General features: G+C 39.2%; 1 protein-coding gene across 4 annotated transcripts in view; it reads left to right on the top strand.

Annotated features, from left to right (window-relative positions):
* The window catches only part of cdkal1 (CDK5 regulatory subunit associated protein 1-like 1), a 225,970-nt gene that overhangs the window by 189,899 nt on the left and 11,465 nt on the right, over nt 1–24,606 (top strand). For all 4 annotated transcript variants that reach the window (XM_037074091.1, XM_037074092.1, XM_037074093.1 and 1 more), the window contains exons 13-14: nt 15,988–16,071; nt 19,984–20,148. In XM_037074091.1, coding sequence (XP_036929986.1) covers nt 15,988–16,071; nt 19,984–20,148 — 249 coding nt within the window. The remainder of the gene's footprint in view (nt 1–15,987; nt 16,072–19,983; nt 20,149–24,606) is intronic.

The raw sequence follows: 24,606 nt of genomic DNA, 5'->3' as shown, positions 1-24,606 counted from the left end.
GGACTTGGAGAGGACATTGGCTGGTTAATTAATCTAATGTAGCATGGAGTCATTTTCACTTGCACTGACCTGTTTATGGGTAAGTGCCTGTTGACATTAGAGCATGACAGTGTGTGCCCATTAGCAGACAAGTATATGGAGTTGGCAAAACTGCCCTAGGCTTTTATTGGGTACATACAGTGGGCTTGTTTATATATCAAGTTCACCACGGGCGAATATGCACAGTGATATGTTTTTATCCAGTGTTTATTAACAGATGCGAGTAGAGGCTAACATGTATTTGTTCAGACAAACAAGGTCACAATGACAGCCTCTCGAGGCATTCAAAGGTCACTGATATTGTTTAAGCTATATATGCAGTAAATACAGTCATGCACACAGGGTTCCATACATGTTTTGGAGAGAAATGTATAGTTTTACGCGTTAACTTTCTCTGCATGTCTGGCTAACAACTGCTTGAATATAGCTTGCCCAGCGATGATATTCACCATTCCTCATGTCCTGGTGTCTCTCTGACTATGAAGCCCCTGAAAGGTCACAGAGGATTTTTCCTCCTGAAATTCTTTTACATTTTGCTATGATTTTTTCAGTACCTTGCATTATCTTTAAATGTCCTTTGATCCAGACAGGAATAGGCTGAAAAGTATTATTACATAATTAATGTTACATTAGTGTATTTTGGAGTAACGATACCCTCAGCTGTGGCTGGCTCAGATTCAAGTCTGTGTCATTACAGTTTACTGGCAGAGCAACCTAACCCAGCTCTCTCAGCAACTGCTGCCGAGGCTGATTGAGACAGGCTGTGATTATGACTACAGCCATGGGATGACAGAGCTTTAGCCTTGCTGTTGCTCTGATTGTGACTGCAGTTGCTTTTTATGATTATGGCTGTGGCAAATTAGTTTATAATAACATTTAATACAGGCAGGAGATATGTGTGCACTGAATTGACTAGCTAAGCATTTTATTGAAACGACTGTATTGTTGAACTCAGGTCATATATTGTGGCTTAACAGTGCTCTTCGCTGATGATAACTGGAGCAGTTAAGAGTAGTCACAGTACAGGTACCATAGCCATATCCATAGCTATTTAGATTCAACCAAAAATGCAGCTGGAGTCTGAGTAATAACCATCCCCACTACCGCAGTGTCAACCACGACAGCCACAAAGGGCAGCTACAGCTTTGCACAAATTCAGTTGGGTGCTGTTTACCGTTAGAGCTCAGCCTTTTGATATGATTGATAAAAAATACTTGTGTAATGTAAAGAGTCACCAATCATGAATACATTAAATGTGTGCACTGCTGTTCAAGGTGTTTTATAGGTTTTTTATTTATAAATGGTACTGAGCCCATGAGCACATATGTTATCAATAATTTGTTCCAAGTTGGATGAAATTAAGTGAAGCTGTTTTACAAATATTGGCAGCCTTTTGCAAAAAAAGACAAAATGACATAAATTAACAGTTCATGTCTTTAGGACACATTTATAACCATTCTAAACATCAGATAATATTTTACATTTTACATTTATGTGAAAAGAATCCATATTTAACGTTCACTTTCCATGCAACTGAAGTGATCTCAATGTAGATTCTATGCTACTTTAATTTGGCCATCCTTCAAAGGCAGGCCAGAACAGAAACTCTTTCCCTCTTGATGGATGGACATGTTTTCCCCAGACAATTTGCAGCATATGTTCAGAATGGTAGTATCGCAAAATAGCCTTTCAGTGTATCAGAAAATAGAGAAATAGATGTGACTTCTAGCTAAATCCTGCTATCTCTACCTACAGAAACACTAGTATGATTTTGTGTTTTTTGTTTTTACAAATAATTTGTAAGAATTTGTCAGTGTATTGATTGTGTCTATGCTAAATAATGCTTTTTTTTGTTTGTTTGTTTATTATACGTTTTTGTACACCTGTAAAGTGTGTGCAGGATTTGTGTTATTGAGTATAGTAGCTCCAAGCGTCTGCTCTGTACAAATTAGCCAAGCCTGCTTGCCAAACATAGAGGTGCTTGTGTGCGTATGTGTCTGTGTTTTTGTCAGAGGTGATGAATATAGAGGGTCTAATTTTGGATGAACGTTCAAATCCTGCTCAGGCCCCAGCCGGGTGGCTTGTCACACACATGGGCACACACACACACGCACACACAAAACTGGCCGTTTGATAGCCCTGCCACTCAGCCATATGCCACCCAAGGGCCTGGCATCTGCTGCAACACAAACACACAGTAACAAGAGACACACACTGAAGTAACCACTTTTTCTGTTACTCACAAATACATTTGCCTTCATGCACACACTCAGAAAAGACACACCCTCTATGAAGCACTCTCTCTTTACTTGCCATTGGAAAAGCTCATTCACAGTATTTAAACGGCAGATTTGAAACAGCACACTTATAGGCCCTGCATATTGGTCCCTGTGTCCTTGTTTAATTAAACAGTAGATATTTACTATATGCCAAAACAGCTTGAAAACACATATATCCAGGAGGGAAGTGCACATCAAGTCAGCCAGAACAGAGACACACATTTATGAGCACATGCAGAGTCACATTCATAATTGTGTACGCACACAAAAGCTGGTGTATAATGCATATTCAAATGAAGTTGAAGCCATTTAGATCGGCCTCTCATTTGCATTTGTGCCATTAGCCCACAGTCAGAGCTAGTTTGGCCTGCTAGCCGCCACCTGCATTCGGTGGGCCTTGTGTCTGTGCTGAAAATTCACTCTCATTCATCGACTGCCTTTTTGTCATATGTTCCATATGTCATTCATATGTTTGTGTCTTGGTCATAAATACTGCAGCATGTTGATTCTTTCAAAAAGTATCACTACATACGCAAGTCTCTTAAGTTATTTTCAACTGCTATTCAACCACACATCCCAGTGTCCATTAAAAGACTGAGCTCATAGTAACGCTTTTGCTATAAGCATTAAAAGACACATATTGCAACATACTAAGCATACTTGTTGGAAGTGGTTAGATAGGAGCAGTAAACACGATTGCTGTTGTGAGTGTATCCTGTGTTTAAGCTACATGTGCTTTACATGTTTTCACTCTTGAATGCCGAGGGATTGTGCTTTTTGTATATCTGTCTGCTTCTGATGACTGTTGGTTTGAATGGCACAGCTGTGCCCTAGCAGGCTAGCCTCTTAAAGCTGTGTCTCATTACTACCTGCTCCCGTTAATTAATGTTTATTATGTCTGAGTGTGTATGTATGTGCATTTGCTCTCAGAATCAATTCAACCTGATCACCTCCATAAATCAATCAACACCATTGAAGTGCTAATATTGCCCCCTTTGTGAGCCATTTGCTCATTCAGATTACGTCTTGCTGAAGCCAATCTGACTTTTACTGATGAGGATTTTAACCCATGTCTTTAGATTTTGTCTTTGACTGGTTGGAAAATTAAATGATTCTCCCTCCCATGTTTTATGTCTATGTAGGGAAAGATGGATAAGCTGATTCAGAGAATAATACAGTTGATTGCTTTCTGCTGGTTGATTGGCTATCAAGGTATTCCTGTATCACTCTGAGGATTGATGGAGATTTTGTGTTTGAATTGGTAGACTTAGATGCAAGCCAAAATGATGTACAGATTGCGTTAGATTTGGACTTCTGCTTGATATTGGGAGTAAAAGAAATTATTACAAATATCCCCATTGAGCTGTACTCAATTGAGATTCCTTACTTTTGCCTGAGATGTCATGTTTTTGTTTTTTTTTCCCCAACCTATCACATATACAGTATATACAGTGGATTGATTAAATGTAATTCAAATAATGTAAGCCTTCTCAAATCTTTTCAATCTGTTTATGCTAAACATAAATGAAACATTAAGGCAGACTGCCAGATGATGTTAAGAAAAAAATAAATCACAAGTGTCTTTTCTGAGCATGTTTAAGCAAGTTTATGAAGTGAAAATCTGCCAAGTGGCTCTGCATGTGTGCATCTTGGCTCTTTTTGATCCTTATAGCCTCTCATGTCTTACTCTCTATGTGGATTAGACCATTAGGAGACATAATATGGTTATTTTTTCTCAATGCCCAGACCCCTCTGCTGTCCCTCTGATACATACACACATACACATGAACATCCTGCATGCATATTGTGCCATAGTTGGCACTTCATACATTCATTGGCCAGTAAGGATGCATACATCAGCATGGGATTGTGTCAGCTCTTGTTGAGCCTGAGGCCACTAAAAATCCATAAAGTATTAATCTACTCTCAACCTCGGAATAGTGGGATATTTTAACAAATGTAATAATTTTCCAATTTGGTTATGCGTTATTGCAATCCATTTTCTGTACATGGGTTATTATGTGCATATATGTTTTAATGCTGTCCTGTAACACTCTCTGTCTCTTTAACTCACATAAACAGTCATACCACAGCCTTCACCTCTTGCTATACTCAAACATACCAACATACAGGCACCACACATCAGTGTTGGTTTTGTCAACGCCTTCTGACCCTGTGGAAATAAACACACATTCATGTCTGCTATATATTATGTCCACTCACAGTCTATATCACTCACATAAACACATCAGTGATATATTGTATCCATTCTGAAACCTCCACAATGCATTTCCTACATAACCTAAAGAGCACACACACTCACACACACACACACACAGACATACATACATACATACACACACATATATATATATATATATATATATATATATATATATATATATATATATATATATATATATATATATATATATATATATATATATATATATATATATATATATATATATATATATATATAATATAGAATATAGGGTAAGAAAGTTGATCCAAAGTGATTGACAGCAGAGAGGAAAAATAGAACACAAGAGAAAAAAGGGGACCAAATGAAACTGGTCGAATGTGGTAAAGAAATAGTGTACTATGTCTATGATTGGATTTGCTCAGAGGGATCGTAGGAGATGGTTGAGACATGAAGTTGAATGGAGCAATGGTCCTAGCTGTCCATCCCTGTCCCTTACTCTTCTTGCTGAACTTGCCTGAATGGCCAGAAAGCCATTTGGGTGACTTGCCCTTCAGCACACAGTATTTTTGTCATCTGGAGCTTTCCGTTGCCCTATAGGGAACTATATTCTGTGTTTCCCTTGCTGTGTGACCTTTTACATATACATATCATCTGTACTGTCAGTGCTTTCCAACCCAGTGTGCTTTCCATGCTGTACTGTGTCTATACCAGTAATGGCCCAAGGCTTTGCAGAGTTAACTCTACTATTTATGTCTCTGCCCACTTCTCCCTACAAGAAGTTAACATTTTATTGGTATCCCTGTCCTTACATCGAGATCTCCTGTCAGCAATTTCTCATTCTGTCTCCTGTTTTTGCTCTGTAAAGCCGGACCAAACACAATGTCACCATTTCTCATTGGGGGCTCGGCAGAATTATACTAGTTTCCAAACAGATTTCCCTGTAATAAATACACATTTACTTCTTTATGTTTCTTTTTTATTGTCATGACGTTTTTCCTGCTACAAGAACAAGTCTGAATCTGCTTTTGTTATTCTTAGCAGAAATGAAGTGTCGGATCACTAAATAGTAGTCATTGACTAATGTTCACTGTTCATATTCAAACCAAATCAATCAAATTCTAAGTTGAAAATCAAAACTTGGTACCATATTATTCAGACATTTAAGGTTAGTTTTTACATGTTCTCTGAAAGCAATTTATGTTTACCTCACATTCACATTATTACAAAACATTGTAGATTACAACAACTTTCTCTTGTCTGCCTTCTTTCTGACTATAGACATTGCAGCCACTCACCTGTGGTTACTGTCTAATAAAGTAAAAGTATAAAAGGAAAAAAAAAGGTTATAATGAGAGTACAAAAAGAATTTAAACACATAAAGAAAATCAGATCCTCATGTTTTTTTCTCCATTCTATATGCCCTTGGTTCATCTGTTGTTTTCTTGTCCTTGGGTACCTGAGTGAGTCGGAGACAGAAACAGCAGAGTACTTGACAGCCCATCACTGCGCCACTTCAGAATGTACCATCAGTGGGACAGATGAAGAGGACACAAGCCTGCTGAGCCTTGAACACACCCATACACAAGCACACACTGACACAGAATCGTTAGCCCATGAAGAGAATCAAAATGTTGAGTGTCCAGGAGCAAACACACTATAGCACAGAACACTTCAACCCTCTGTCAGTGTTCTGTATTCACAAGAGAGAAAATGGAGAAGTACATCATAATTGTGGACAAAACCTACTATGTGGTACACACACAATGATAGTTATTAAGGGCTTCCTTGACATTGGTTGACATGCACTGAACTCATTTTATTTCTTGCTCAGCTGAGGGGAATTCTTCAGTGATGTGAAAGAAAATGCCATAAACAAATGTCAACCTGTTTAGAAAACCACTTACTGTATTTTTTTTGAGAATAATAGTGCATCTTAGGGTGTTTTCACACCTGCCTTGTTTAGTTCGGTTGAATCGAACCCTGGAGCGTTTACCCTCTTGGTGCAGTTCGTTTGGGGAGGTGTGAACACATCAATCGCACTTGGGTGAGGACCAAAACAACCGGATCGAGACCTCGCTGAAGAGGTGGTCTCAGTACGGTTCCAAACAAACTCTGGTGCAGTTCGTTTGTGGTGAGAACATGATCCATCATGCATCAGTGCTTAACCCCGAATTTCCAATGGATACGTGTCCACTGCATTACGGCTCCGATATGGTTTTTGCTCTGCCGTCCGACAATCCCAACTGGTTGTGTTTACCACGGCACAGTACGATAGACAGCTGGCCAAGGAGTTCCTGCGATAATCACATGATCACTCATGACTGCAGCGATATGCGTCATAAAAACAACAACAGGAAGTGTTCCCGACCGAAGGATTAGCAGAAGAGCTTGTGCTTGTCTCTTTTTGAGATTTGTGTGCTGGTGTCAACACAGAGTATTTTATTTTAAAAAGTAATCGGATATCATATTGTTGTTTTGGTGCTTGACTTCCTGTCTGCTCAGTGCTAAATTCAGCTGAATTGCTGCATATCCTCACGCATCACACATTTTGGTCCACTTCTAAATGCTGCTGTGTGAACAGAAACCAAACTCGAGGCAACATGCAACATTGTAACAAGTTGGTCCCGGATTCAGACCAGAGCAAACTAACTAGGTGTGAAGACGTCCTTACAGGCAAGGAAGCACTTAACTAGACCGTGTTGACAATTTTACATGATAGACATGAACACATGGGTGCCAGTTTATTAAAGAGTTCATATTTTGCTTTTGAGGTTTTTGCCTTTCCTTTATCTTGTTGAGTTTGTGTGCATGTAAAAGGTTTGCAAAGTGAAAAAGTCTACTCTCTACCACACAAAACTCTGCCCCTGCACTGACTGAAATGCCTGGTTTTGAGCCGAGCCTTTACTTCTGTAATTTGTATGTGTCACTATATAACGGGTTTCATATAGATATACATATTTTTATATATTTTGAGATAAATGCAGCTGTACCACAGCCATGGTTACCAGCTCAGTTATTTTCAATCATACTACGACTTGCATTGTATGACCCACTCTACTCTGATACATTGTTAAAGTAATTAGGATATGCAGTTCTCATCAAAGATGAGATGAGTCGAGATGTCTCACTCGTAACTAAAATGTAGTGTTCAAGACACAGTGTGTAAAACGGTGATGAGAATTTTTTTGTTTTTGATTAAAGTATATAAACCTGTTCAACCAGGATGCCCAAATACAAGTATGAACCTGAAAATTAGCATGATATGACCTCTTTCAGTACAAGTGGCTTAAACTAATACAATCTGCCTTCAATATACATTGGATTCATCCACTTCCATTTTTACATTTATGTGAAAATGTAACTTGTTTTATGCTTTGAAAGGCGGTTTGTGGCCTGTTAGACAGATTGCTGCTTCTCTTTTTCTCTTGGCAGCACACACAATTTTCTTGGTGTTATCAGTTTGCAACCAAATTTTCAATCACTTTTATCAGCTTTTTTATTTGGATTTGCACATTCGCTAAAAGTCAGGAAAAAGGAAGCAAAGAGACTGAGATAGAACACGCATCAGAGGTCATGAGTCGCCTTTTAAGCCAATCAGGCATTAGGAGCACATGATCCTCGCCTAATCCCACAGAGCCACCAGGATGGCCTTGTAGCTCATGTTTTTTTCTCCCTTATCAAAACACATACATGCATTTCTCTCATTCTAATAGGACGACTGGAGGGCTAGCCTTGAACAGCAATCAGCCAGGTTCGCAGATAGGCCTTCCTATGCATGTGTGATTTGTTGTGTCTTCAGGTTTGGCCTCCAGTGATAATCATAATCATACTGCTATTGCCAAGGCATTAGTTTCAGCTGCAATTATAGATTAATGTGGATGTATAGATGTGTGCATTACACATACGCTTTGTTACTCTCCCATCCTCTTTCGGTCTCTCCCGCTCTCACATACAAGCACATACACGAATGAATTACACACACCAAGGCCTCCAGGCCCACAGGGACATAACGGACAATCAGGCTGACAATCACAGCTGAGGTCTGATTGATGCTGCAGTTGCCAACACACACAATTTCAGACAGATAGGCGCTGTGATGCTAAGGGCTTGGTCTTCCACACCCACCACACACACACACACACACACACACACACACACACACACATATACAACATATTCTGTCAAACAAGCCCCTCGGTGGACGAATAAATTAGTGTGGAATGTTTTTACAATTTCCAATCACTGTGGATACGTGAGATATGGTATCAGTTATGACCACCTCAGCATAGGAAAGAAATATATGATCTGTGCTTAACAGAAGAAGAACTGGTTTAGGCCAGGGAGCATTAGTTACATGGTCTGTCAGGAACTGAGATCTATGATCTTCTTTAATAAATGTTGACATACATACATACAAACATACATACAGAAACCCTTTTTGTTTGTTTATATATGCAGCCATGTAGATATATATGGGGCAATATTTCAGTCAGGGTCTATCTATTAACAATATTAAAATTTTGTCCTGTTGATATTTTTGCTTTCAACTTTATTCATTCTGCTTAAATACTTTCAAAGTTTTGTTTATGGGCATTATTTAGCATATGACCAAGCATATGTGTTCTTTGTGTTTGTGGAATTGTGCCTCTCAGTGTGTTTGTGTGTGTGTGGGTGTGTGATATCATGTATTTTAGTAACTCATGTTTCCGAGCCTTTCATTCTGTGTTTTCTGCCATGTCTCCATTTTGATGTGATTCATTCCAGCATCTGAGACACTAAACAGCCTACGGGATAGTGTCACAGGCCTGTGTGTATGTGTTTGTGTGTGTATGGGTGTGTGAGGGAGGAAGACATCTATCTGTCTCCTCTGACAAACTAAATCTGTCACCCTGGTGGCACTCTTGACTGTCTTTTCTGTTGGGTGGCTGAAATTGATGAGGCAATCAAGTGTGGACACGTTTGATGGTGCGTGCTTTTTTTTTCTATAACTGTGCCAAAATACAGTATGTTTTGTGTTTGTAGATGCAGCATCTGTGCACAGAGCACATTGTCACATAACATCATGATCTTCAGTTTGGTGGTGCAAAAACATAAATCGGTTTCTTTTAACAACTCATCATCCTGTGCTTCAGCTCTTCTCTTTCACTCTAAATGTGTTCTCTGTCTTCTCTGTTCTCTTTCTTTTTCAGTATTTTGTGTCAAACCTAGCCTGTAATGTATCAACATTACTATGAATAAATATCTAAAGTTATATATTTTTGCTGTTACCAGCATTGTGCTCTGTCTATCCTCATACAGACACCGGTTGCTTTGGCTGTTTACTCCAGCACCTTGAATCTGTGTGAAATTCTGACCTCCATACTTTTTAACTTATCAATGAAGAAAAATAACCTATAAATTCACACTGATAGATAACACACTGGAGAAAAATGCATTTGATTATTAGCTATAACTGAACCTAACCTCTCCCAAAAACAACCAGTGTAAACAGTCTCTAATTTTGTAGTTCCCCATCACTGCTCTACTGCTTCTTCGCAAGTTTACCATTCTTTCTTCCACTCTCTGTGAAACTTGTTGGAAGTCCTTGTTTGACCGGGGAAATTCTGTGACCTCAGCATTAATGACATCCAAACGCAGTGCATTCTTCCTTTTTCATACTTCATTCTCTGAAAGGCAGTCTTGTAGTGTCGCCAGGATTTCACATTGCTAACACTAAAAGTTGTTTGCGCTGATCATATTTTTCTCACTTCTTGTACTGTATGTCTTTTGTGTACTTTCCAGCTCTATCACTTGCACTTCTCCTGTTTAACATCTTACCTTTTTTTCTCAAGAAACAGCAGTGCATCCTTATTTTACTCTGCGTACGTGCGTGCGTGCGTGTGTGTGTGCATGTGTGACGTAGTCTGGCAAGCTTTTGGAAGATTACAGAGGGCCTGGAGGGGGGTTGTAGATTTGATGCAGGTGCACCGCGCTCTGTTCTGGCAAACACCTCTACATTTCACCAGCCCTTTTCAGAGGGAGAGGGAGGGCGGGGGTGTCTATGAGAGCCAAGAAAGCATTAGAGGTCTGGTGTATTGCCTCAGGACACACACACACACACACACACACAAATATAGAGCTCCTGAGCTTTCAGCCCGGTGTATACTCAGGGATCTATATCAGAGTAATTGTCATTAAACTAGCCTAGAGAGATGCCCGGTATAATTGTTTGTCAGGATCTTTGTCAGTAGGTGTGGATTTGTGTCTGTTTTCATGTTGTTTTGTTTTTCTGTGTGTGTATGTGTGTGTGTGTCGGGGGGGCTTTTATTATGCTAATAAAGTTAGAAATTCGTCTGACTTACCCAACACCTTTTTACTTCTGATTCCCTCTTCTTCATCCCCCTCTTTCTTTTACTCTCTATCTCTATCTCTTTTGCTATCTCTATCTCTCTCTCTCACAGATATGCATGCGCACACACATTTCCTAACAAAACAGGAACAAAGCTTACTTAAAGCTAATGCACATCTTGTACCTTATTCATATTCCTCTGTAACCCTATCATTCTGCATTACCTCTTTATTTGTCATTAATCTACACTAGGTCATCTGCACACAAACTTTATTGTCAAGCCGTCTCAGTTGTCCAAAAGAGTCAGAATTCTGCTCTATTCAGCAGCTGTTCTCTGTTTTTACAATTTTACACAGACTATAGCTGGGTCATTGATTCATTGCTATTCACTGAGTGCTTTGCAGGTAGGAAGCAAGTAGGAAACTGTAAAGAAATATGTTTTCCCTTAACTTTTGACTTCATGGTAGTTGCTCTGTAAAGGTTTTATCTTTTTGAAAATCAAGGAGTAATACTGAGACAAGATGTTGTGCTTTCAAGGTTTTTGACAGTACATGTCTAAATAAATGTTGGTGTCTCCACTAGGTTCCATAGTAATCCTAACTGCTGATAATTTGTTGTTCTACCAGTGAATTCTACTCAATGCTGACAAAAGAATGACTACTACAGAGTCTTTTGGCACAGAACTCAATGCTGATTGTACCTCTTCTCATTGAAGACAGTCCGAGATGTTAGTGGGTCTTAGAGTTTTTGTTTGTTTGTTTGTTTGTTTGTTTGTTTGTTTGTTTTGGTCCAAATTTGCGCATACACAATACATACATACAGATGTACATGCTTGCTTTAGGTTTCACTTGGGTAGATGGATTTTAGCTGGATTACCACAAAGAACCACCAGGATTTGTTCGATTCGCTCTCTCCATCTCTATCAAACCCTCAAATCCCTGCACACACCCACTGCACTATCTAAGGTGTTGGGATAAGATGCCATGTGTTTTTTCGAATAGTAATTAATGAATCTGAAGTCCACACAGTCTAACTGGCTGGAATGTTTGTGTCTGGGTCTGGGCAAAGCTGAACGACTCACAAACTTCCTTTTTTCCACTGTTTGCTTTCTGTTACTAGTGAACATTTTATAACCTATTGTTTCTCAGAGTGTTGTTCACTCTTCAAAGCTTGAAGCCATTAATTGCAGTATTTCCTCTTCTTTGTTATATTTAGTTTACTCTTGTGTAATCAACATTTCAAACACTTGATATCAACCAGACCTCATGAAGTGAGTCGCAGGCATTTTGATTTTTATCAAACTTTCAAGTGGTCACCAATAATTCAAACATCATTACTAATTTGTCATTATGGATTGCTGGAGCCAGTTGAATCACACTGTGACCTCTGTGGCAGTGGTTAACACGACTCTTTAATATTGAGTGCAACCAAAACAGATGGTGAGTCAGTCTACTGGCTGCTAAAGTACCTACACCTCTGAGAGACTGAAATTGTTGGGCAGAAAACTGTTTATCAACAGAGAAATGTAGCTGTGGTTACTTATGGTGGCTGGACTTTGCAAAAGATGAGACTGATTGTGCAAGTGTGTGAATATGAAATGATTGACCCAGAGCAATTTATGGAGACTTGTAAACTAGGCAGTTCTGGAATTTCAGGATATGATTGAGTTTTTTATTTTTCTCAAAATGTACCCCATTTGTTATTTGCTTTCATATCTTCTTTTTAAATGTACTTGTTCTTTGAACTTTCCTCACTTCATCTGTTCATCCTCTCATCCTATATATCTACATAGCTCCATATTCATTCTCATGCTGTTCATCTATTCAGGCCTCATTCCAAACAGTTAATTTGTATAACTTTGATCTATGTTAATTTCACATTTGTCCCTACAAACATTTAACCAAAGCCACCCTTAATCCCCTCAGTCTTTGTGGCAAATACTGAAAAGTTTGCGTCTCTTTTACTTTGGATTTGACTTTGAGGTTAGAACAAAATACCCTAACCAACAGGGGAGATTTCTCTTCTTCTTTCAAGCTACTTATTCAAAGAGAAACTCCAAAAGATCAGAGCATCTCTCTTTAGCCCCCGTTAAATCACTCCCTGCAATGATTGTTTAGCAGGCATCAAAACAAAAATCTATTACAGAAGGCTGAGTGAGTGTGTGTGTGTGTGGGGGGGGGGAATACCGGAAGTGTAATAAGTCCATTTCCAGTCTTTATTTGTTTTTGTTTTTTTCATTTAACACAAACAGTGCACTCCATTTATCAGTCTGGCTGCTTTCAGTCTGGTTGGAAACACAATCCAGTTGCATGGTAGGTCAAAAAAAAATGAAAAGAAAAGACAAAAGGCCACAGATGCAACGGGAGATTTTGGATGATGTTCAAGTGAATTGCTCCTTTAATTGTGACGCAGATGAAAATGTTGATTACAATTCAAAGCCACATTTCTCTCATTATCCGTGTTATGATGTGGATTAATTATCAATTAAACTCATGATCCCACAAATCTGTAGTGGATCTGCTGTGTATCATGGGATGTTATTCTCGGGATGGAGAGGTAAATACACATCTCACTGTGCAAAGACATGGATGCCTTGTTTGGTATTCTGTGACGTTTTTCAACAGATGGAGTAAATACAAATCTAAATGCAGACTCTCACGCATGCAGATATGCAAGGAAAGACCATAAGTCACTTACACAAAGACCCAAATATATACTGCATACAAATACGGTACACACAGCTCATGATGTGGTGCACGGAGGTTAGTGCACCTTGTCAATTTTTATTTTACTGGAGGAATACATCCAATGTGTCATTGTCTATGCTGGGGTGTGTTCATGAATGATCATCTTCTTATACACGGTTTAATCAACATAGTATTTATCTCAAAACCACATCATTGCTCCTCGCTGGTTATTTGGGTCCGGATTCATACAAATTCAAATAGATTCACAATATACACATCTAGCTTTCAGTTCCTTGGTACATCTCACCTCTGGTCAATGTTGTAAGGCTAACAATTAAATGAAAGCCTCAAGGATGCTATGGTAAGGTGAATGTCTATCATCCACAGAGCTAAAGAAATGACAGGCTGATCACCCTATTCCCATATTGCTGCATGATTGCTGTTGTATTGGATTTGAGAATATGTAAGTTATTGTTTTATTTTCATCAAAGTGATTTAATTTAAATCATAGTACATAGGTAAAATTACATTTATTAGTCAGTGGTTAATGATGATAAACAACTGATCAAATGTTAATAAATGGGCTCTTTAGATTTTAAGTGTTTTTATTAGACAAATCCTTTTGATATATATTCACAATACTGTGAATTTTTTTCATGTGCACACAACAGAGACATCTGTTTTCAGTCTAAAGGGGCAAACAAACGGCCCAAATCAAATGTTCGCCATCCAGTAATAATGTTCAAAGGATATTTTTTCATCCTCTTTTTCTGAAAATTGCTCTGTTTGCAGGAAACAGTGATTTATTTGGTCTCTTTTTAAGTCTGTCAGCATGCCTGTGCAGGTGCTGTCTGTGCTGGAACACACATGTGTACACACACACGCAATAAAAATCAGTAAAAGAAAAAAAAGGAGAAAAGGAATGAGGGGACCTGCAATGAAGGGAAGATGTGAACAACAAAGAAAATGCCCAGAGAAAGGAGAGAGGGATGGAAGCTAAAGGATAAGGACAGGAAGAAGGGAAGAAAAGAGCACAGAAGATGGGTGTCTGCAAAAACAGAAACACCCTGAGCAATGTGTCAGAGCCACGACTTCTAAGGCTCTGATACATTACTAAGGAATGATAAGTCAGCACAGTTTTACAGCACAGACAGAGTTAAAATGCAAATACTGCTCACTGAGCCAACAGGACACAACATTTTCTAAAATGTGTTGCTAAGTTTATCTTTGCAGCAATGTTTCTTGAATTGTTGGCTGGGAATCTTAACCTTCACCTATGCTGTCAAAGTCAACAAAGTGTCCATCCACATATCAATTAATTGTGGATCCAAATGAAGCACAGTTAAATAGTAGATTGAGATTCTCATATATCTATCTATGAACATTTTCTGTCATTATGTCCCATACAAGATGTCTTTATTGGGAGGCCTTGTTGTGGTACTTGATTTCCTGATGTCCTGAATAGATTTTCTTCAAAGCTTTTGGATTGTATCCTGTTTAGCCTTGTGTGTTACTTTTTTTTTTTTTTTCTTTTATTCATTTTTTTTTTTTGTAGGGAGCTGAGTTTAATAGTACTTACTCTCCTCTCAGCCAAAGTGCTAACACTGAAGTGGCTCAGGAACCTTGAGATTGTAATTAAAATGCTGAACTGGAGTAGCAGCAAACATGAAAGCCCAAAACTTTGATGAATTGGGATCTTGATGAATAGGATTATATTGTATGAGCGATGCAGCTTGCTTGTGTTGAATATATACAGTATAACTCTGTGTGACAAAGGTGATAAACTTATAGCCAATGCTCACTAAGTATTTTACGAGTGTTTTTATGTGGTTAAACTAGATCAATAGATGTGTGTCAGCAGATGAATGGATGCAATGAAATGATTCCACATGCCATTAAATTAGCAGACAAAATGGTGTGATTCTGTGAGCTTGGTTAATACAGTTGACCCTTATTTCTAATAATATTCCCATCTATGGAATGGGAGGAGAGGCAGGTGAGAAATGTAGGTGTAAGAGGGGTAACAGTCGGTTATTTTACAGCATGTTTATTGTTTTAGCTGCTAGCACTCTATCAGTTGTTTTCAATGGAATATGCACCTTGTTTAACTTAAAAGCACATCACTGTAAAAGACAAATGTATCAAAGTCTGTCTGACTGAAAGATATGCAGACATAGAAATGAAAGTGGAGAAGAGATGGAGTAAGAGGGTCTGTAATGATTTGTAGGGGTATAAATCCTGTTGTTTCTCTTAGGTTATGGTCAGCGTATGGCTGAGGTCATGCACAGACGACCACATCTGATTATGAGTATTTGTGACTCATTTTCATGAGACATTTGCCCAAATGCCTCATGAAATTCAGGCATTGGTTCATGAACTTGTATGAACTTGTATTTAATGTCTGAATAATTACAGTTTTGTGATTTTTCCCTCTCACTCTCTGTGTAGGTAGGTGAGCGGCAAAATGTGTTGGTGACAGAAGAGTCATTTGATGCCCAGTACTATGTGGCTCACAACAAGTTCTATGAACAGGTAAGCTAACTGTTACAATGCATTATTAGGGACACAGATGCTAATTTCATAGGCCATATGTTGCTCTCATCCTCACACTGTATTGGTTAATACTACATTCACAGCCAACAACAGCATTTTGAACTATACTGAAATGTATTAAAGGGGCTCTGTGTAACAATTTCTAGTAGTTTGTATGTATTAAACACTTTTTACTGGCCATATGTGAACAAATTGTAACATGATGTGAAAAATTCCCCGTCCCTCTCAGTTGCCTTGTATAAGCCTGTGGATGATTTGTTTAATTTAACGCTGCTGGACTGTGGATTTCTTTGTGAAGGCCTCGGGTCGGGCCTCGGTTCTTGAGTTCCCCGTCTCAGTGCCTCTTTTCACTCCACAAACAAATGGCAACAGCAGCTAACATTAGTTCAAAACTGCTAACATAAACTAAGACCAGCTTCGCACACAACACAGAAGTTCCACAGAGCCCCTTTAAGTACATTTAAACTGCTCTAAAAAGAAACTTATGGTACTAAAAAATATATGTTAGTACTGGAAGTGTTTTTGTTATATATACTTTGCATATTTATCTTAAGAGATAAGTGTATTTTTGTTACATGTTCTCAAACTGTGATTAACCCTATAATCAAGCTGGCTTGTTTATAGGACGATTCAGCATGCTGGATGTTTGTTGACACTTTTATATTGAATGAATCCCTAAAATAGTTTTGTTGGCCTGCACACTCAATCTACCATCAAAAAACATTGTAAATTAATCTGCATTTGAAGAAAATATTTCCATATGTGCAGCTAATCCAACCCTTCCTTATTTTCACACTTAGTAAATCAGATCAGAAGCTTTGCTTTGAATGTCACAGGGGTACTCAGAGCAGGTGTCAGAAGCTTAAGCTTGTATTGACTAAAGTAGGTTAGCTATAATATCACACATGCTCACAAATACGACACACACACACCCTGCGGTGGTCATGAGAGCATTTGGCGGCTGATAGCAGCAGTACTTTTTGCTTTTTTTACTGTACCAACATTAAGGTCAGCCCTAAAGACATGAACATTCTATCATACACACACACTCACTCACACACACGCACATCTGTTCACACATGCACACGCATGGCTTCAAAGACCCTCTCTCAACCTGTGAAAAATTCACTTTAAAACATCTTCAAATAAATCAATTTCCTCCTGCTTTAACCATCATCAGAAACATGTTTGAAGTTATGCTTTTTATTAGCGGGCAGGGCAGGGGATGGTAATAATTTTTCCTCCCTTCCACTTTCCTCTCCTCCCCTCCTCTCCTCCTCCTTTGCACCTCCTTCTGCAGGCTATAAACCTAAGTTACAAGTGTCACTCGGTTCACCTGTGTGTTGTACAAGTGCATGCTCCTTCTTGCGTTCGTGCACATGCAGGCATGTGTGTTAGTTCACTGCTGAGTAAATTGTGTTGAGATGTTTAATCTTTTCTGTGTCCTTATTTTTGGACACTTAGTTTTTGGCATGTTCTTCATAAATCACCCTCTGACATGGAAACACTATGTACCAATATGTTCTGAATTTGTTTCCCCTAGGGACATGTCCCCATATCCTGTGTAACGTACCGTATGTCTACAGTACATCAAAGACACAGACATAGGCTTGAGGTTGCATACATATTAGAGTTATGACTGGCAAGCAGGTTTTATATTCAGAACCACCTGTCTTTAATTCTTTGGTGTATGATATTTTTAGAACTGAGTATCTACGTATTTTGGGGGTTATGATATAAACATTTATTAAAAACAGGAATAAAACAGGAGAAGAGAGAAATGTTGAGCCGTTCATTGAGGGGATGGATTGGGTGCATGAGTGAGAAAAATGTGGCAGTCGAGGGTCAGGAAAGAAGTGAAAAGAAGTAGTGGGAGCAAATAAAAGGACGGGGGGTGGAGGGGGGGGGGTGGAGTGGAGAATAAGGTAGCAAGAGGTGTGAGTATGAACAAATGGCCTAGTTTCACTTTTTACACCATCAGATGGATATCTATCCTGACGGGTATAATGGGCACCCAGCCCACCAGTCTGTGTGTCTGTGTCTGTGTCTGTGTGTCTATGTGTACCTGTTCGTGGCTGAGTGAGGAAGTAGGAGGAAGGGTTTCCAATGAAATCAGACAAGCTCTTTCATCATTTAATCACCCTGTAATGGGCCTCGAATGACCCTCACCTACACACACACACACACACACACACACACACACACACACACACACACACACACACACACACACACCCTCACCTTCCTCCCCCACAGTCCTGCTGTTTTACCTCTCTGCTCCCAGCCTGGTTTGCTTGCTACTCACACACACATACACACACCTGCACACCCTCACAGTGGTCAGAGTGTCGAGCAGCAGGTGTGTTGATTAGGCAGGTGTGGCGCTGGCTGTGTGTCTGTCTGGCCTGTTCTCCTTCTCCTATCATATTCCACCAGCTGGATAAAGACTGACAGATTAGCACTGAGCCAGGCTTACTCCTGCCATCACAGCAGTAACTCCCTCCACCAGTTCACATGTTATTCTCTGCCCAGTCAGTAGCTTAGCCCCGCAGAGTCATGTAATGGTTAGACAGACCACCAGATGATCTGAGTCAGCATGCAGCACTGCTGAAGTGTACTTGGGCAAGACATTGAATCCCCAGCAGGTCCAAGATCGCTGTTCGGTTGCTGATGCTAGCCTCTGAACTGCCCATGAAGCAAAAGGGAAGCAAAAAGATCAATAAGTAGCCCTATTATTCAAAGTATAATTATATTTGCATTTTTACTAGGAAAATATTCAGCAGATTAATCGATAATGGAAGATAGTCCTTAGTTGCAGCCCTGATATTACTGTTTCTTAAAGGAATTATCAGTGCAATGTCAGATAGATGGCCGTGTTCCAGTCTGTTTTTTCAGGAAGGAAACCATCACTTTTCAAATCCTAAGCCAAATGCTCATATATGGGGGACGACATCTTTTTTACAGACACACACGCACACACACACACACATATATATCTCATAACTTTTACAAAGAAGACCATTGCTTGGTTGGGAATATAATTTACATAAGCTCTTCAGATTACTGTTAAATTCAATCAATAGTCACAACACCAATCACTCTTTAACTGTTTACCAGAGGGATGGAAACTGAAAGTAGCAGCCAACGAAAATAAGTGAATCAGGACTCACACTGTTTAAACTTTGGGATTGGTTTGAGAATTGTTTTGAAAGGAAAAGCATTTGCATATGATCTTTATTTACCGGGATAAGTTATTAAGAACAAATTCCATTTCATGCTAAGCCGTAATTATAACTCTTTGTTTTCTCATTCTTCCTGCTGTGATCAGCCGAGATTTATAGTTGCCATGGAAAATAATAATACAAACCAGCAAATCCCTCTGGTTTATCCCACAGCTGTTGTCATAGTTTTTGACCTTGAGGGCTTCCATAAATGGAACTGAAAACACTCAGCCCTGTGTTTTTGTGAACAGGCAGGAGATAGCTAAATAACAATGTGGGGGGCATCAAGCATGTTTGAGCAGCAGTTAATTGAGAATGTAATTGACAGATATGAAGAAATATGCAGAGGGTTTGTTATGATGGTTATGTAGATTTTTCTGTCCTGGTGAATGACAGCATTTCCTTTTTATCTCACTGGTCACTCAAATGCAGTCATTAAATGACATTACTGGTGCCCTCTGACTCATTAAGCTCATTACTGTTACACAGCAGTGCTGATATTATCCATTATTGAAGCTGAAGTTATGGAAATGTTCAGAGTAAGTGTGATTCAACAGTTGTGTTTACAGTGAATGAAATTCTAATTGTTGAATAATGCTTCATTGTGGTTCTCCTGGGGACTTAAAATTTCCAGTGACATCAGTTGTGATGTGTCACTCCTTATTTGCAGGTGCTGGTACCTCAGAGGGCTGAGTTCAAAGGGAAAATGATTGAGGTGGACATCTATGAGGCTGGCAAACACTTTCTGAAAGGCCGACCAGTAGAGGACAGTCAGCCGTTCACTCCCTCTATTGCTGCGCCACTTCAGAGAGGAGAAGTGTCTGGACTTATGCAGGTAAACATACAAATAAAACCTTGACACATTTACAGTTTCTTTACAAATACTGATTGTGCATTTTCAACAATGTATGACTACAGTGGGATTTAGGGGCTTGATTGCTTTGGAAGCTGTTTGAGTTGCTAGTGGTAATTTCATTCACATTTAGTTAGTTGTCAGTTTAGATTGATTTTCTGCATCTGTGCATTGATGAAGCCTTATGCCTGAGTCACCTTTGAATATTATGTCATTTTGTCAAGATGAATCTCTGAATCAGTTGCCTATGTGGATATCGGGCTACCAGGTGTACTTGTGTAGTGAATGTGTTCTCTTGACTCTTATAGGTAATGAGGAGAGCAATTCTACATCTCTTCAAGCTCTTATTTTTGTGTTCTTTAAACAATACTGTAATCAGAATATGAACTGCCTGTTTACAACAGGCTGTTCAGCCAGCAAATGAATAAGTTGTGTGTATCCGTGTCCCTCCACATTTTTAATCCATGTTCGCTTCTGCAGTTTATGGAAAAGCACAAGTGTACCAGGCGTGTGATAAGTAATTTAAGATAAGCTGTGGCTGGCTTAACTGTCCTCTGTCTTCCTCTCCAACACACACTCACTCACACACAGGCACACACAAACACCATGTTAATGTATCAGTTTCACTGCATGTTATTTTTCACTCTGACTAGTTGTAGCTTATAGCTCAGGACATGGAGCCACAGAGCAGAATATGATACACTTTCTAATTTCACACTCCATCAGCCTTAACTGCCAGACAGAAAGGGAGGGGACGAACTGAACAGACAGAGACATGGGGGGGGGGGGCGCCGATGAAGAGGAAAGCAAGGAGAGGGGGGGGGTTGAGATGGATTGCAGAGAATGAGATAAAACGAAAGAAAAGAGAGCGGTCTCACAGCAAGCCAAGTGACACGTCACTTAGCAATGAAAAGTTCAGCAGTGGGGACGAGACCTTGTAAAAGTAGTTGCCTCGCAAAGTCTGCAACCCATCCAACATACACACTTGCATTTATTTCCCTACACTTACTGTCCCATGCACTCTTTTAACATTCTTACGCAACACACCCAAGCCTTTCTTTGTATATACAGTACACATGCAACATGTCACGCTCGTACTGTTTTGCAGACATTTTGTAAGTACATTTGTTCAGATATATCCTGACTCTAATTGTTGCCAGTCCTAAGGTTTACTTGAAATATGTCACAGGAGGGTTTTTTCACAGGAAAGGGGACATAAAGTCATTATTTCCATCTTCAAAGAGAATTTATGTAGAGATCTAGAGGTTGAGAAAGGCGGTCGCTTTGAGGTTATGGGGGTTGTACAAAATTCATATGGCTATCTGTGTATATAGGTAAAGACAGTGGTGTAATGGATTGACACTAGGAATTGTTTACTTTCTAAGGTCTGGTTTGAAATGTAATGGCAGTAGAGGAAGAGTGTAGGCACACAGACAGTAAGAGAACCAATCAAGGCCAACATCTAGGGACAGATGTAAAGGTCAAGTGGCAGGTCAGTATATGTTATAATACAGAGTTGGATCTGGATTTGCAAGCATTCATTAATGCCCGCCTTTGCTGTCCACATCATATCAGCAGTCAACACACTGTTATATTAGGTGATTACAAGTGATGCTGCTAATGATCTTTAATCCATAGTCCTTATGACCTGTGCTGTCAGCCCCCTAATGACAGCACAGTGGCACTGGAGCACAGTGCAAATAGATATGTGACCAAATCGCTTAGAAACACACTAGAATCTGCAAGCTACACACAAAAACACACTCACAGTACAGTCTGCCGATGTATGCTATGTGTTATCTGTATTCACTATTATAATTATAAAGGATGTTAACAGGTCTGATTGAACATACACATGAACACGAATGTACACAATCCACTCTGTAACTAGGATACCCATGCATACACACATATGTAAGAATATGCACTTGTGTACCCACACACTGGTGGCTGGCCTATACATATTTGAAGACCATGTATTTTCTATGAGTCCCCGCGTGAGTCCACCGCACACTGAGATGAATGTGTGTGTCTGAGATGAATAAGAGATTAGGGAAAGGCAGATAGATGCTCACCCCCGTGTCTTGCAGTGGAGTCTATAATTACAGGCTTTTGGCAGGGAGCGAGAGAAAAACAGAAGAATAAAGGACTGGGAGGAGAGAGATTGTGTGATGAGGTCCATGATAGCTGAGTCGCTGATGGACAGATTGGAGTCTGAGCTTTGTTGTTTCATCTAAGATGCAGAGGAGCACCATAAGAGAATGTGAGGAAAAGAAAGAGTGGTAGATAAGTGGGTGATTGGCTAGACTGAGGAACCCACCAAGGTCTGTAATATCCATTTGTTGAAAGAGGAACAAAGTGAGAGACCTATCATTTCAGAGATGGAGAGAGAGCTGATTGCACACCAGCCACCATCCATACTGATGTGTGCATGAATGAAGCAATATGGACAAATGGATGGATTTATAGAGTGGTGGCATGTGAAAGCTTGTGGATGGATGGACCTGAAAGTGGTCAGATATCCATATGAATGCATGGACGTGAGACATGATGGCTGAGATGCACACAACTGATGGATGAGCAGATGAATAGATGCATGCATGTGTGAATATATAGACAGGTATAGGAATTATGGCGGGATGGCTGAGTAGGGAGGATGGATGAGTAGTGATCTAATGGCCTTCTGCTCTTTGTGTGCAGCCCAAGAACGCAGTGAGTTCTGCAGCTTGCAGAGGATATGTTGTCCTTCATGCCACATTTATGAAGCAGAGGAGCCAAACCTAACATGCAATTGTCCACCATTTTAAAGTCAAGCACTCTCGAAAATGTGAAAGTAACAGTAACAGTTGGGTTAACATTACTTCAGATTGGATAAGATTTCACCCTTGACTGGATAACAGTCCTTTTTTCAACATAGACTAAGCATACGGGCATCTTTTCTTTGTGCTGATGATGATGTGGTGATCTTTTCTGTGTTGGATGGATGTTCATTGCAAACTGGACAAAAAACACACTTCCACCATCTAACTTCTTCTGTCTTCAGTGGGAAACAATGCAATCAGCATTTATTACTGAATGACTCTACAATAAGTGCATGATGGGATGGTATAATGTGTGTTCAAGTTTTTGATGACAGCACATAGTTTTTTATCCATTTCTTTTTAAGCAACACTTGAATATCACTCAGCCTGAGATGGAGAGAGAGACTGAAGTTAAAAATCTAAAAACCAGCCAAAGTAATCATCATGAATTTTGTCACTGGCCACTTATGTTGTACATTTGCGACATTAAGTGTGATACACCAGAAAAAAAACCTGCGTCTACTGGAAATCAGGAATTAATCTGTTGCTTTATTTTAGTGGGTCAATTCGAGTTTAAAAAAATGCTCATATACAGGTGCATCTCAAAAACTTATATATCAAGGAAAGGTTTTCCATAATTTACTTCGAAAAGTGAAACTTTCATACATTCTTACACATAAAATATAATATTTCAAGCCATTTTTTCTTTTAATTTTGATAATTATGGCCTATTACAAAATTGAGTCTCTCAAAATATAAGAATATTGCATAAGGCCAATCAAAAAAAAGGATTTATAATACAGAAATGTCGACCTTCTGAAAAGTATGTTCAATTATGCAGTCAGTACTTGGTTAGGGAACAAATTATTAATTGTCACATATTATTAATTATTTAACTGATAGTGTCCTTCAGTTCATCTGTACTACCACAGTCAGCAAACCAGAGTAGTCCTGCTGAAATAGGAAGAGGAAAAAAAACAGGAAATAGAAATCATCACCATACTGCATGAAGATGCTGATTTCCTTTTTCAACAGGATTTGGCCTGTCACAGTGCCAACTACTAGCAACTGATTTGCTGAACTTGGTGTTACTGTGCTTGATTGGCCAGTCAAATCACCTTACCGGAACACCATAATCTTAAGGTATTGTCAAGAGGAAGGTGAGAGACAAAAGACCCAATAATACAGACACACCCAAGGTTGCTATCAAAGCAACCTTGGCTTCCATGACACCTGCGCAGTGCCACAGGCTAATCACCTCTATTCCATGAACCATTGATAGAGTAATTTGTTCAAAAGGAGCCCAGATGTGTTGAGGGCACAAATGAACATACTTTTAGAAAGGTCGACAGTTCTGTTTTCTATATATCCTGTTTTTGATTGGTCTTATGTAATATTTTAATATTTCGAGATAATGGATTGGAACTGTAAACTTAAATGTCAAAATTAAAACCTAAAGGCTTGAAATATTTAACTGTATACTGCTTGTCTTAACACCTGATTAACTGAGATACAAGCAAATTTGTGTAATGAATCTGCAATATAACGATTTTCATATTATTAATTTTCATGATATTCTTTTTTTTTTTTTTAGGTGCACTTGTATGTGCTTATATTGGTATAAAATGTGTACTTTGGT

The sequence above is a fragment of the Acanthopagrus latus genome, chromosome 17, assembly GCF_904848185.1.
Source record: "Acanthopagrus latus isolate v.2019 chromosome 17, fAcaLat1.1, whole genome shotgun sequence".
In the NCBI taxonomy this organism is placed as follows: domain Eukaryota; kingdom Metazoa; phylum Chordata; class Actinopteri; order Spariformes; family Sparidae; genus Acanthopagrus; species Acanthopagrus latus.
The sequence above is the reverse complement of the archived record's forward strand: the minus strand, read 5'-3'. Positions and strand labels throughout refer to the sequence as shown.